We start from the raw sequence: 15,176 nt of genomic DNA on the forward strand, positions 1-15,176 counted from the left end.
CGGCCGCAGCTAAGAAGAGTCCAAGCCGACCACCGCACACACGTACAGACGTGCAGCATTGCTACTTGACGGCCAAGTCTCACCATCAACAAAGGGGAAACGTGCATCGCCTTCAAACTGCTACAGTGCATATCGACACGCATGCATGTCAATTTGTCATCATCGCTAAACCCGGCCGGTGAGTGTGATGGAAGGACGAAGAAAAAGCGTTTAGTCATGAGCCCATGATGACGGCGAGGACTTGGCCCATGAGTGTGATGGAATGCAAGGAATATCCTGGAAAGCGCCCCAGCCAAATCTGTCTACTAGCATACGATAAAGAATTGGGTGGAGATGTGCGAACCAATTGTACCAAGTCAGAGCTACCAGTTGGTTACTTCTTCAGATGAATCTAGGACAAGTTTGGTGGTGCATTATCTGGTTGGTACGACTAGTATTTAGAATATGATTATCAACCCTACGTCTTGCTACACAACATAAATGTTTGGCAACCATGGTGGATTTTTTTTCCCTTTCGTTTTCGTGCGAGGAATGGCATATTTCATTATGGGAACCAATCATTTAAAGAAACGTCATGCCCGGTCTATGCTTGACCTGATTTGCTCAGGTCATGCATGGTGGATGTATGACGCGCTGACATGGACAACTTCGTCCCCAAGCCGCGCTACTTTTCAACCTGAAAACGAGTTAATCGAGCTCTATATAAACTCCACCCGTGCATCCTCGCGTCGCCCGCAGAGCAGAGCCTCTTGTTATCAGGCCCTTCTCCTCGAGCAGCAGCGGAGACTAGTGTAAGAGCCCGGGCGCACGAAGAAGAATCCCTACCGATCGAGCTTCGCTGACGATGATGGCGACGGAGTGGTGGTGGCCGTCCCTGCCGGCGTGGCTGGGGTCCCAGGCCGTGTGGTTCGTCGCGCTCAACGCCGTCGTCGCCGCTGTCGCCATCCTGTCCTCCCGTGCGCGGTCGTCTCAGTCGTCGACGCCACGCCGCTGCGCCGGGGTGACGCGGAGGGCCTCCTCGGAGGTGCTGCAGAGCCTCCGCTCGTTCTCCATCTTCTCCTTCCCGTCCGCTTGCTTGTCCTTCCTCCAGCCCGACGCCGCTGCATTCGCCTACCAAGAAACAGAGGAGCCCGTGCGGTCACCCACCGAGCCGTCGCCGCGCGCGCTCACGCTCACGCCACCACCGCCCGTGCCGGCGGCAGACGAGGAGGGTGAGGACGAGGACGAGGAGGACCAGAACGTGATGAGCATGGACGAGGCCTACGCGCTGGTCCTGGCGTCACGGCAGCGGCCGGAGCGGGAGCAGGAGGAGGAGGCGAGGCGGTCGGAGGTGGATGCTAAGGCGGAGGAGTTCATCCGGGGGTTCAAGGAGGACCTGCGGCAGCAGCGGCTCAACTCCATCTTCAACTACACCCAGATGCTCAGGCAGCGTGGGCTCGCCGCCGGCCGCCGGCAGCAGAATGCAGGACCAGATCAGCTTTGAGACTCACTTTGACTCCCTCACGTGTTCAAATGTTCAATTCGTTAAGAATTTGGTCAGCATTTTGAAGGGGATCAACTATGTTTCGAGTTGTTGTTTGTTTGTACATAAACTAGCATATGTATAGTCTGCAGGTGAAGTACTATCTTGTAGCTTGGACAGAACAATTCTTTTATTTGTTATCTACGACATTCGTTTGGTTTATACGTATCTTGTAGCTTTGGACAGAGCATTTCTTCAATTCTTTTGCTATCTACTTCAGTGCTCATATTTCTCGATCTACCAATTAAAGATGGAAGGTTTGTATTCGTAAGAGTACATATATTGTATACTACTACTTGATGACCAAGAGCACTCTGAGCGAAGAAAAAGCGTCGGTTTAGCCGTGAGCTCATGATAGATAATTAATGACGATTACTGGGCCCATTTCATGAGAACGCTACTGGGGAAGCGACCTTTGGCATGATCTGGTACGGCGTGTTCGGTACTAAATGGCGTAACAACGGCGGTAACAATAGCTTTGCGCCTAAAAAATAAACGAATAATCAGGAGATCTCTGCACACGCGCATCATCGCAAGTTACAAGTCATGCGAATTTCACGCGTAATATGCGCTGTCCGTGGGATTCAAACCTACAACCTCAAGCCTCGTGCGAACAATTCTTACCATCTCACCTACACAGCACATGTGATTGAGTTAGATATGCTTTCCTTTTTTAAGTAACCCGTAGCGATGCCTTTAGTACCGTCAATAATACTGACCGGTACTAAATGGTACTTCACGAGGGTACTGGTGTTATTGCTTGATAGTAAAAGGTCTTGAAGGATCGAAAATTTCTACCCAGCGTTGATTTTCTTAGATCAGCTACAGGTTTCCGGACCAGTCAGACTGCCAGGAGAAACCGATCTGACCCAGACTGAGTTGGGTTGCTTTCAATTTCCGGCTCACAGTTTTCAATTCGTTTGCCATGCAGTGGATGCTTCTTTTTTTAAAGATAAAACGAATCAGAAACGTGTGACACCAGACAATATCCAAGCAAGACTGCGACGTGTGCGGACGGCACTTGTCATCATCCTAGCTCTAGCTGAAAATGTCAACAGATTGGAAAAGGTCACATTCCGGTGGAAGAGAAAGGCTAGCTTAATTAGCACTGATCCTTGTACATATTTGGGATTAACATGGAACTAATTCTGTTGTTCATGCGTATAGTACCGCTGCTTCTTCACGACAAGTCTTCCGGTAACGTGAGCTGCCTTCCGATTAGCTGCTGCTTATATCGATCGACATGCACACGCATCTACACTACACCCAGTCAGCACAGAGACGATGACGATGACATGGTCGAATGACGGCGATCGCACCAAAGCAAACTCCTGGAAAGCGGCGGGTTCTTTTCTGCATGGAGAAGTAATATAATAAAACACACGTGCAAGAATAGGGGGCTTATCCTATCCACCCAGCACGCAAGATACCCACTAGAACACTTAACTAAGCAAGGCCCCTAACATAACTGCTGACTAAGCAACTGTAACTAACCTAGAAGCTGCCACACGAAAGCATGCATGCGGAACCTGCAGAGAAACAAGTTGAGAGAAATGAATAAACTGGTCGCTAAGTAACTCGGTCGTGTCGGGCTGTCAGCTAAGCTACTTGGCTCTGATTAGCTTCGCACTATATATACCCGACACGCAATTGCCCGAAGCCGCAGAGCCTCTCGCTCTTTCTTTCTTCCCGTCAGCCTCCTCGCGCCTTCCCGCGAATCCCAAGCAGAGCAAGCCAGGAGAAGCAACCGCGCGAAGCAGAGAGCTAGCGCGCGCGATCGATCCAGCTGGTGGCCGGAGAGCTGATGGCGGCGGCGTGGTGGTGCCCGCCGCTGCCTGCGTGGCTGTGGTTCGTCGTCGTGCACGCGGTCATCGCCGCCGTCGCCGTCCTGTCCCGGGCACGGCCGCCGCTACCGTCGCCCCGCCGCGGCGGCGCTGGGATCACGCGCAGGGCGTCGTCGGCGGTGCTGCAGCGCCTCCGCTCCTACTCCATCTTCTCCTTCCCGTCCGCCGGCTTCAGCACTTCGCCGTTCCCGCAGCCTGACGCCGCCGCCCAAGAAGCAGAGGAGCCGGCGGCGGGCCGGGCCGTGGCCGTGACCAAGCGATCGCCGCGCGCGCTCCCCCTCGAGCCATCGCCCAAGGCGGAGCGCGTGCCGGTGGCGGAGGATGACGAGGGTGACGGTGCGAACGGGATGAGCATGGACGAGGCCTACGCGCTGGCGCTGAAGGCGCGGCGGCGGCCGGAGCAGGAGAGGGAGGAGGAGGCGAGGAGGTCGGAGGTGGACGCCAAGGCGGACGAGTTCATCCGCGGGTTCAAGGAGGACCTCCGGCAGCAGCGGCTCAACTCCATCTTCAACTACACCCAGATGCTCAAGCGGCGCGCGTTCGGCGGCGGAAGCCGGCAGCCGGACGCCCGGCCAGATCAGCTGTGATTCGCTCACGTGTTCAATTCGTGCAGGTTGTTGGTCAACATTTTGGAGGAGACCAACTCTGTTTTCAGTTGCTGTGTGTATATAAAAGATAGGTCCCTTCCAAATTGAAGGTCATTTTGAATTTTCTAAATTCATAGTATTCGCTATGTATCTAGATATAGCGTATATCTAAGTGCATAGCAAAATCTATGAATTTAAAAAAATCAAAACAATCTACAATTTGGGACATAGGAAGTACATTTTTTACATATTGTTTTCCTCTTCTCCTTTATTTGTCTTTTTGCGCATTTGTACAAATGCTAAGGTTTTGTTATTGTCACATTCCATTTATTCTTTCACTGGGGTTAATGATAATATATGTGCAAATTGGTTATTTAAGTGTATCTTAAATGGGGAAAATGTGCAGCAATGGAAAGGATTCCACAATACATATCTTCTTTTACCGGAACACGTGATTCAGGATGTTAATGCACAAATAATATTGAATTTTGTGCACAAATCAAAGAAACTCCTACCCAGATAATACAGGGACGAAGTGATACTCCATCCAATCACAAATACTGTAAGTGTCATTTTGAATATTGGTTTGGTCTTTTACCCAATTTCACTACGAGTCGATGATTCTATAATTTATTTACAGCTCATAGCAATCTATGGTATTATGAAACTACTTTTCTATAAAAATCTACTCATGCAATTTCCAGATATCCAAACTACGAAAATGACAATCAAAGTTTGAAACTGTTGACTTCACAACCAAAAAGTCGCATATTTGTGGTAGGAGAAATAAAAATAATACAACAAAATACAAATATTAAGTATGTTTGAATCACTGATATCAATGTAGAAAAGGAAAAGGAAAAGGAAAAAGGAAATGTTTTCCTTTACCTACCAAAAGAACAAAATGATAACCCTTTGTCTTTTCTTCAAAGGAGAGTACGAATTTTATTCTAGGTTTGCATCCACCATGTCAGGAGGAGAACTTGGCCAAATATGGTGTCCTGAAGTGAGAGGAACAAGCGTATTTTGCACATATTATAAGCCTTTGATAAAAAAGGTTCCATCTCACCTTGTTGTCTCATGAAACGAAATTTCTAAATATTTTTCATAGTCATCGCATCTAGTTTTATGATTCATGATGACATAGTACAAATAATACAGTAAATTGTGCAGAAATCTCATGGAAGACAAACACCCAAGCCATACCACAAGGGATGCAAATACGAAATGCTGGTATTCATATTTCTTAGTGAAGAACAAAAGGAAACGTACATTCCCTTTATTAAAGATGAAGAAATTAATATTCTTGTGTTAAAGAAAAAAATGATAGTCCTCTCAAAAATGATAGTCCACGTTAATCGACTATCAGTGTCCGGGCCTATAAAAGCCCAGTCTAAATGGCCCACATTCATTTTGGGTCACAAAGCCCAAAACCGCCCTGCAATTATAGGCCCTCCTTTCATTTCGAACTTTCGTCGAACACCTTGTCCTCCCCCACCGCCGATCACGCAACGGCGGCGCCACGGCAAGATGCTATCCCGCGCGCGGCGGCTACACCCCGCTCTCCGCCATCTACTTCTTCCAACCACCTCAGCACCCTCACGTCATCCACTGCTCCCGCCTCACCACCCCGCCGCCACCCAAACCTCTAAACCCTCCCCAATCCTCTTCCGCCGCCACCTCTGCTCCCCACCACCACCACCCAACGCCGCCGCCTGCATCGCAGCTCCAGCGGTGGTCTCTTCTGACCTCCCAGCCGTCACCACCAATTCCGTCTGCCCGGGATGCGGCATCACCATGCAGTCCTCGGACCCCGCCCTCCCGGGGTTCTTCTCGCTCCCCTCCCCCAAATCCCCGGACTATCGCGCGCGCCTCGTGCCAATCACCGCCGACGACACCCGGATCTCCGCCTCCCTCAAGTCCGGTCACCTCCGGGAGGGCCTGGAGCCCTCGCGGGGCGCCGAGCCGGCCGCGGCGGCGGCGGCTGAGACGGCGGAGGCCAAGGGGGAGGGCAAGGTATTGGTGTGCGCGCGGTGCCACTCGCTGCGCCACTACGGCCACGTCAAGCACCCGGATGCCGAGCGCCTCCTCCCGGACTTCGACTTCGTCGCCGCCGTCGGCCCGCGCCTCGCGTCGCCGTCGGGGGCCAGGTCGCTCGTGCTGCTCCTCGCGGACGCCTCGGACTTCGACGGTTCGTTCCCGCGCGCCGTCGCGCGACTGGTGGCGGCCGCTGGCGAGGCCCACCGCAAGGACTGGAAGCACGGGGCGCCGGCCAACCTCCCGCGCGCGCTGCTCGTGGTCACCAAGCTCGACCTGCTCCCCACGCCGTCGCTGTCACCCGACGACGTGCACGCGTGGGCGCACGCCCGCGCTCGCGCCGGTGCGGGTGCCGACCTGCGGCTCGCCGGGGTGCACCTGGTTAGCGCCGCGCGCGGGTGGGGCGTCCGCGACCTGCTCGACCATGTGCGCGAGCTCACCGGGGCTCGCGGTAATGTCTGGGCCGTGGGTGCGCGAAACGTTGGCAAGTCGACGCTGCTCAATGCGATTGCCAAGTGCTCTGGCGTAGTTGGGCGACCCACCTTGACGGAGGCACCAGTTCCGGGAACAACCCTTGATGTGATTAAGGTGGACGGCGTTCTTGGAGCTCAAGCGAAGCTGTTCGACACACCAGGACTTCTCCATGGGCATCAGTTGACATCCAGACTGACGAGCGAAGAGATGAAGCTGGTTCAAGTAAGAAAGGAGATGCGGCCCAGGACCTACAGAATAAAGGTCACATTTATTCTCTCTATCTTCCCTAATTATGTGTCTCAATATTTTCAATGGGCTGGCTTCTTCCCATTTTCTTAAGTTGCACAGAAGTTTGTTGTGAAACTATAGCTTTTCGTTAGTTTGTGGCTACTGGATTAAATCTGCTCAAGTGTAGTACTGCAATTGTTGTGAAACTGAACTTGGCAATTCATAGATTTTGAATTGACCTGGGTAATGGATAAATAATTAAATTTATGAAGTTTCTGTTAGTAGATTGTGATGTGCTTCACTGACATTGTTGAGTTGATCTTCACTTGTAGGAGCACCTGTAGATACAGCATTTGTGGGTTGTAGCACAGGATGATTCACTAACCTGCACTTGTCAATGATCAATATTTAAGTGTGCTTTGTTCTTGCACCATTTTCAGACAGGACAGTCTATACATATTGGTGGATTGGTACGCCTGGATGTTGAAGAGTTAACTGTAGGATCAATCTACGTTACAGTATGGGCATCACCACTTCTCCCGCTTCACATGGGAAAGACAGAAAATGCAGCAACTATGATAAAAGAACACTTTGGCTTACAACTACAGGTAGCATTTTTAGTGCAGCATTACATGTCTTTTCCTAGATTTTGTTCTATTACTTTGCATGACTACAATGCCATTATTGTTCTGGTAATTGCAGCCTCCCATAGGCCAGGATCGGGTAAAGGAGCTCGGTAAATGGGTGAGGAAACAGTTCAAAGTTTCTGGGAACAGTTGGGATACAAACTCGAAGGATATAGCCATTGCCGGTCTTGGTTGGTTTGGAGTTGGGCTTAAAGGAGAGGCAGTGTTAGGATTATGGACATATGATGGTGTTGATGTCATCTCCAGGAGCTCCCTAGTCCATGAGAGGGCTTCGATTTTTGAGGAAGCTGGTTTCACAGTTTCACAAATTGTCTCCCAGGCAGATAGCATGACAAATAAGCTGAAGGGCACCAAGAAGACAAACAAGAAAAAAGAGAGCAAGACAAATACTTCACCCGTCACAGCACCAGAAGCTGCAGAATCTGCTTCCACTGTAGATGCTTGAGTGTTTTCATTCTGTCCCGTGACTGGAGTATTGCTTCGGTGGCCATTTTCTAGGTGACTGGAGTATTGCTTTGGTCCTAGAAGCTGTTAACTGAAATTATAAGCATACAAAGGCTTTAGCCTACAATGTTCTTCAGAAGGGGCCTGTGTTCGATGAAGGTTTTTCTGGTAGAACTGTGTTTTGAAGCCCTAAATTTTGAGCCTTCGTCTATTTGTTTGGCTGGTCAGTCAGTCTTTTAGGAATGCTCCATGTGAGATGTATGTGAACTTATAAAAGTCCAACACGAGTACTTGCGATTGAAAGGAAGGTCTAAAGATATTCAGGTTTACATTTGGATCTTGTCATAAAGTTTGGACTTTATAATTGTTTTGTAAAGCTGTAGCTCTGATCCTTCAATTAGGATCCACGAACTCCTGCTCTGCTTTGTGTCAACAATGCCTAAGACTAAAAATTCAGCGGGCATCTTTCACGGACCACTTTGTCTTCAAATGAAATCTTTCTTTAGTTGTTGGAATCTGTGATACATTGTTGTAAAATGATTGTATCCTTAATGATTGATTCTATGCTTTCTGTTTGCATTTTCTGCAGTGAATTTCAGCACTGTTTTTTTATTTAGTTTCATTACCCTGTGCTTCTGGGGTGGGTCTGAACTCTTAAGCAAAGATAGCATGCGTGCACATGTTAGATGTTACCCTACTTGGCCACTTCAGTAATGAGACCGGAGAGACTTGAAAAATTCTGGCAGATGAAAGAAAAGTGGTTGTGCCGCATTGCATAGTGGGTACACTAATCAGATGCATCTGTAGTACTGGCACAGCCGCACTGGTATCTCTCAGAGTTCTCTCTCTTGCTTTCCGAGTGTAACAACAATACATAGTCCAAGTATATACACCCTCGGCCAAAAAAATATATAATGCTGTTAACTTTTCATGGTTTTCAAGGTGCAACTCTGAGTGCTATTTTTCCAAACCAAAAATATTTGGAAAACTGTTAAAGGTCCAATTTTATAAAGTCTGACCGATCTTGATCGAAGGGTCATATATTTCTGACTGAAGGGCATGCAAACCAAGACTTGTGAATTTTTTTTTCTATGGTAAGCTAAGTTCCTTCACATGATTTGGTTCCTCTAGACTCTAGTTATCAATTAGAAAGCGAGCAACGTGTTTTGGTTTCTCAAGTTGTCAATCAATTAAACAAATATTGCACAGAAAGAGAGCAAAAAGGTGATCTTAATATGCAAGATTTGTTGGGAATTAGAACCCTTTAATTTCCAACCAAAATCTTGAGATGCCACCTTTGACATAAAGTACAACCTTTTTTGGATTAGCACCAATCATTTTATATTAAAGCCGGTTGTTAACGGCTCTGCTTTGTGGAGTTTATCTCTTATTCTGACGGGAGCTTCCACATACTGTTGCACAATTGATATAGACTTCAATTTAGCAGACTAGCAGAACTTTGAAATTGTGCACTATGCACATACTAGCTGAGGCAACCCTGATACGCAGCAGAGTTGTCAACAATTTGCCTCGAGGAACTGCAAGAACTATGTGAATGGTTTGAGAATGTTTTGCCTTGTCATGTTTGACTGGTTTTGATTCTTGAAACGGTGTTTTGAGTCGTTCTCGTCTTAACGTACTGCAGATCATTAGACCTATGGTTAGTTGCACTGTTCAGGAGTCAGGGGTGTGGTAATTGATAGCGTTTGCGAACAGACTACAGACATGACTTGGCAGCAGAACAATACAAATGATCGACGATCACCAACTTTCGAGACTCTGATAAGTGATGCTCCCTCTGTTTATGTTTATAAGGCGAACGCACGTATCAACATTCAAACTTCGCTATCTTTGACTAATAATTTAATAAATATTTTTTATTTTTATGATGCAAATTTGAAACGGTTAGATTTGTAATAACATGTACTCTCCAATGATTATAAGTTTATAACCATAAATAATATAATATAAGATAAATTAATGGTTAAAATGTAATTTGGGAGACCGTGTCATATCATATCACGCGTTACAAATAAAAATGGAGGGAGTAATCACCGACATTAGTGTTGCTCAATTAGAGGTCTGTTTGTGAACAAGTTTATATGCAGGTCTGCCTCAGAAGTGTGCACGTTCCCCGTGCCGGCCTGATTCGAAGTGTCACCCTTTTCTATTTCTAATATTGAAAAAGGGTGTCACTTGAGTACCAATTATTGACGATCATGTCGACATGTATTCCGGCACGGTGCTGCTCATCACATCCGACCACGTTCTTTCCAAGAGATCAGAATGGGGTGGCTCCGTTTCACGTCAGTCTCTGGTGGGGATTCCCCTGGATTCTCAGCTCGATCGGTCGTCCTATACCAGCGTGCACGCAGGTATCGTGAAGCAACTCTGTGTTGCGCTGCTGTTCGTTGGCTTCATGGCTTGTGTTATTGCTTGGCACGTTGTATACGGAAGGAGTGCTAGTAGCCTAGTACGTACACATTGTCAGTTCTCATCTTTTGAACACCCTTGACATCGTGTTGCCTACAAACTGAAGTTAATAAGGTGCCAGTTGAAATGCGGGAAGAATTTTGGGGAAGCTCGAAAAATTACTTCTTGTTGTTTATAAGGCATACACGAATTCAAACTTTATAATCTTTGACCATTGACCAAAAATTTAACTATCGATTTTTTATTTTTATAATATGAACTGGATTCATAATCAAATAAACTCTATAATGATCATAAGTTTATAAGTATAAATAATATTATATAGGATAAATGATATCATATCGTGCCTTATAAATATAAACGAAGGGAGTACGTTAGAACGTTAGTATTTTCTTCTTTTTTTCGAAATGCTGCTTTAGATTTTTTCAGAATCCAACAATAATTGAACTACAGATTAGTACTAAATCCCACTACCAAATAGACCGCCCAATGGATTAACAATCTAGTATATTGCCTACATGTCTCCAATGTTTGGTCGTTGTGTACTCCCTCCGTCCCAAATTACTATTCGTTTTGACTTTTTTAGATGCATGGTTTTTGCTATGTATCTAGACATAATATATATCTAGGTGCATAGCAAAAGCTGTGTATCTAGAAAATCCAAAACAAATAGTAATTTGGGACAGGAGGGAGCATATGTCAGCGAGTCAGTCACGTATTTCACACAAACTGAGGTATATACTTCGTCGCGGTTCATCCATTATTTGGGTATAGCTGAAGCATGCACGGCTTCTGTGTTACTCCTCCAGCTGTGTTCACAGTTAGGAAGGTCAACATTTAATAATGTGTACCCGAGGCGCATTCCTCATGTTAATTACATGGTACGCTCAATATTGTTTCTTTTTTTTCTTTTTGCAGAATTCCAACGAACACTACCGGACACAGGTTTTATGCCGAGTGCCAGGGGCACTCGGCAAAACCCGAAATACTCTCGGCAACGACTTCGCCGAGTGTTACACTCGGCATCTGGCACTCGGGAAATTTTGTGTCGGCAAAGTAATATTCGCCGAGTGTTTTCGGTCGGGCACTCGGCACAGCTTTCGCCGAGTGCCCCGAAAACACTCGGCAAACCTTTTTTTGAAAAAAAATAAAAAAAGCACGCCGACACCCGTCGGCCGTACCACAGCACGCCGCCGCCGCCGCCGCCAGCCACCATCCCCGCCCGCAAAGAGCCGACACCCGTCGGCCGTACCACCAGCACGCTACCGCCGCCGCCGCCGCCGCCATCCACGCCCGCCGCACGCCGACACCCGTACCACCAGCACGCCGCCGCCGCCGCCAGCTGCCATCCACGCCCGCCGGCCACCATCCACGCCCGCCGCGGCCGTCATCTTCTCCGGAGGCGCCGGGGCGTCAGGGGCCGGGTTGTCGTCGTCCGGCGCGGCGGCGCTCGGATCCTCGGTGGGGGGAGGAGGCGGGCCGTCGCCGTCGAGCTCGTCGCCGTCGCTGAGCCGGTACGAGTCCCAGAAGCGGCGGGACTGGAACACGTTCGGATCCGCCGCCGCTGCCATCCACCGCCAGCCAGCCGCCGCCATCCACCATCCACGCCCACCGCCGCCGCCATCCACGCCCGCCGCCGCCGCCATCCATGCCCGCCGCCGCCGCCATCCACGCTCGCCGGATCCGGGGCCCCCGACGCGAGACTCCGGCGGATCCGGGGCCGGGGGCGGCGGGCAGCGGCGGATCCGGGGCCGGGGGCGCCGGGCGGCGGCGGCGGCGGCCGGAGGCGGGCGGCGGCGGCGGCTGCCGGAGGCGGCGGCGGCGGCGGCGGCAGGAGGCATAAGGCAGGAAGGGGAAGAGGCAGGGGAAGAGAGGAGAGTGGGGGGAGGCCGGGAGGGGGCCGGGCCGGAGGGGTACTTTATTTGGTTGTGGCCGGCTGTTTGTCGAGTGTCCTACGTGGACACTCGGTAAACGGTTGATTTGCCGAGTGTCCACCATAGGACACTCGGCAAATGTTTTTTAAAAAAAATTTAAAAAATATCTAACAGTTTCAAAAAAATACCAAATTTTCACACAAACCAATATAGGTTCTCTACTGACTATACAAAAAGTTTTGTAGTCAAACCGAACTCGACCGTCACTTCGACTCTAAATTTTATCGAATCCTTCTCAAAGTTACTATTCTTCTTCTGAGATGCTTCGGTTTGTAATCATCGTACATGATGAAATGTGCAAAACCTTCTCAATTTTTTTCCACAGCCTCCACGTATTATATCATCACATCATGGCAAATCTCATAATTTTCAGACTTTGATTGTTTTTTTTACAATTTAAAAATACTACTGCCACACGTTCATGGTCGTGTTTCCTGAACAAGATGTTCGAAATTTCTTTTCATTTCATGGGTCAGGTCTCAAATTGGTCCAAATAACATGAATATCATTTTTCTACTCATTTTATTCTATAATTTGAATCACTTGCAGTTCAAATTTGACTTATACTAAAAATTCCCTTGAAATGCAATTAATTAAATAAATATAGCAAATAAAATTCAAAAATATACCAAATTTTAACATGGAGTACCACATGTTGTATGTGGGGAGTAGAAAAAATTTCATGGTGAAAAGAGGAAAAAAAAATTATTTTTTTGCCGAGTGTAAAAAAAACACTAGGCAAACCCCCCTCTTTGCCGAGTGTTTTTTTTGACACTCGGCAAACCCCCCTCTCCCCCCGAGTGTTTTTTTTGACACTCGGCAAAGAGGGGGCTTTGCCGAGTGTATTTTATTTGACACTCGGCAAAGTCCCAATTTGCCGAGTGTTTTTTTTTGCCGAGTGTTTTTGTCTTCGCACTCGGCAAAGAGCTTGTTTGCTGAGTGTCCGAGAAAAAACACTCGGCAAAAAAAAAACACTCGGCAAATTTAAAGTTTCCCGTAGTGGAATTTATCATGGTGGAGTGCTGATATAGTTAGTTCCAACAGATTTATATTATCTTAGTTCCAAATTGTCTTTCCTACCTGCACCATCTATCTTAGTTCCAAGAAGGCAAAATAGCCAATCATATCCCTCAACTTTGGTCCGAGTATTGTTTTCGTCCCTAAAGTATCAGATAGTCCATTTTAGTCCTTTAACCTTTTATTTTGGATCAAAATGGTCCATGGATTGACGTGGCATACCATGTAAGTTTTTGGTTGCCCTAAGATGAGTCAACATGTTATAATTATCGCATTTACCCCTTATTTCATCCAATTATCCCCTTATTTCATCCAATTATAAATAAAACTTGATGTGGATTCACATATTACAAGAATTTGTCATACTTGTCCTGCTCAAGCAAGATAAAATAAATGTAGCAATAGCATATTATGTTTTACTATGTCTTTTAGTTATTTATCCAAAATTTGAAATTGGTCAAAATGTTTTGACCAAAGCCCAAACAATGTCATATGTTAGGCGACGTCATACCTAAGATTCAACAAAAGCTAAATTTTGTGGCCTCGTCACAACAATCTTATGCACAACTATTGTAATAAACATGGTGAATCAAATGGGTAAACGAGACAATTGTACCATACCGACTCATTCAAAGGTTGCCCACCGCTGACATATAAAAACCACGCGGCATGCCAAGTCAGCTGAGGGACCAGTTTGATCCAAAAGGGAAAGTTGAGGGACTCATGTAACCTATTTGATAGTTTATAGGGTCAAAGTGACCCTCAGAGCAAAGTTGAGGGACATATTTAGTTATTTGCCTTCCAAGAAATTAATTTATCTTAGTTCCAATGAGTAATCAACCGGATGCACGAGACCATGGGATCAACACCTAATATACGTGTCCCATTTCTTACTTGCTAAGTCTCCAACAGCATGCACGATGAAGCGAGGAAGAAGAACAAAGCTAGCTTCAGAGAAATATGAAAGGCAAATTAAGTAAGGTCAAATGCGTCAAAGGTAGCTCATTAATTATTAATTACACCCAACTTTGCTAGAAAGACAACGGGGAGACACGATTATATATTCTTCGGCCAATTTGTGATGCCGCCTGTCACGTTGGTTTGCCCAGCCTGCCGGCCGGTACAGAGCTTTCGTGCCGAGGCTCCTCACGAATCTCCTGATGTTGAGTGGCAGCACACCATGCATGCACACGCTCCTGTCAATGGAGAAAGCAGGGCTCACTTCACCTAACACTCCCTTGATCATCATCTGCATCTTTTTGTTTTTTGATACATATAATGAAAAAGAACAAGTATGGCATCTGCAACGTGTGATTCACACAACCTAATATAAACTCGTAGTGCACTCCATCTTTTTATCTTCGATAGAGTCGTAAATTCAATAGTAGGTACAGTGTGCGCAGGTAGTTTCAAAGTTTCATTTTTTACTTTTATGGGCTATTAACGAAAATTTTCCACAATTTTGCATTTAAGTTGTTAAGTCTTGACAATTGCAGTAATAGAACCAACTAGTAGTACCTTAATTTTAAGCTTGAGGTCCCAGTGAAATTTATATCTTTCCTTGTGATATATGCAAATATATGATGCTTTTCCGTGTAGATGCCTACCGAGCTGGAGACTCGTTGAATCGAAGTTTCATTGGCTTGTTTAAATGATTGCTATTTTCTTTTGTCATTCAACAACATCGACATCGGTTATCAGAAGGATATATTCATTTTGTTTGATTCAAAGGATCAATTCTTGATATGATCAATTCATATGGAACATGAATCGCCACTAGGCAATTTGTATAATGATGTTAGTCTCACTATCTTTGCCTGAAAATAACGTTAGGGTTTCAATAAGAATTAAATAAGATAATCTAGCTCAGTTAAACCGTATACGAAATAGATATCATATTTAATTTCACATCATATAGATGTTAGCTTTGCTTTATGTGATCGCGCACAATTGATTGAGGCATATACCTTCAATAATGAGATGATTATGTAGTGTTTTTTTAGATGAGA

At 46.7% G+C, this 15,176-nt stretch overlaps 3 protein-coding genes across 3 annotated transcripts; all 3 read left to right on the top strand.

Moving 5' to 3' along the window:
* The first annotated feature begins 750 nt into the window (after positions 1–750).
* Positions 751–1,745, top strand: LOC101786652. Its single transcript, XM_004956614.2, has one exon. The coding sequence runs from the start codon at positions 845–847 to the stop codon at positions 1,481–1,483; it is 639 nt and encodes a 212-aa protein (XP_004956671.1). The 5' UTR covers positions 751–844; the 3' UTR covers positions 1,484–1,745.
* Positions 1,746–3,136: 1,391 nt separating this feature from the next.
* LOC101752506 lies at positions 3,137–4,331 on the top strand. Its single transcript, XM_004956615.3, has one exon. It carries the CDS (start codon positions 3,327–3,329, stop codon positions 3,951–3,953), a length of 627 nt encoding a protein of 208 aa, XP_004956672.1. The 5' UTR covers positions 3,137–3,326; the 3' UTR covers positions 3,954–4,331.
* A 979-nt stretch (positions 4,332–5,310) lies between these two features.
* On the top strand, positions 5,311–8,354 carry LOC101752916 (GTP-binding protein BRASSINAZOLE INSENSITIVE PALE GREEN 2, chloroplastic). Its single transcript, XM_004956616.3, has 3 exons — positions 5,311–6,725; positions 7,133–7,300; positions 7,395–8,354. The coding sequence occupies exons 1-3, from the start codon at positions 5,484–5,486 to the stop codon at positions 7,782–7,784; spliced, it is 1,800 nt and encodes a 599-aa protein (XP_004956673.1). The 5' UTR covers positions 5,311–5,483; the 3' UTR covers positions 7,785–8,354.
* The last annotated feature ends 6,822 nt before the right edge of the window (positions 8,355–15,176 follow it).

The sequence above is a fragment of the Setaria italica genome, chromosome II (assembly GCF_000263155.2).
Source record: "Setaria italica strain Yugu1 chromosome II, Setaria_italica_v2.0, whole genome shotgun sequence".
NCBI classification, from domain to species: domain Eukaryota; kingdom Viridiplantae; phylum Streptophyta; class Magnoliopsida; order Poales; family Poaceae; genus Setaria; species Setaria italica.

Excerpts from the sequence above, each read along its gene's own strand:
- LOC101752506 (XM_004956615.3), top strand. The coding sequence starts at position 3,327 with ATGGCGGCGGCGTGGTGGTGCCCGCCGCTGCCTGCGTGGCTGTGGTTC.
- LOC101752916 (XM_004956616.3), top strand. The coding sequence starts at position 5,484 with ATGCTATCCCGCGCGCGGCGGCTACACCCCGCTCTCCGCCATCTACTT. Across the intron at positions 6,726-7,132 it reads CCAGGACCTACAGAATAAAG|ACAGGACAGTCTATACATAT; the intron begins GTCACATTTATT and ends CACCATTTTCAG. Across the intron at positions 7,301-7,394 it reads ACTTTGGCTTACAACTACAG|CCTCCCATAGGCCAGGATCG; the intron begins GTAGCATTTTTA and ends TGGTAATTGCAG.
- LOC101786652 (XM_004956614.2), top strand. The coding sequence starts at position 845 with ATGATGGCGACGGAGTGGTGGTGGCCGTCCCTGCCGGCGTGGCTGGGG.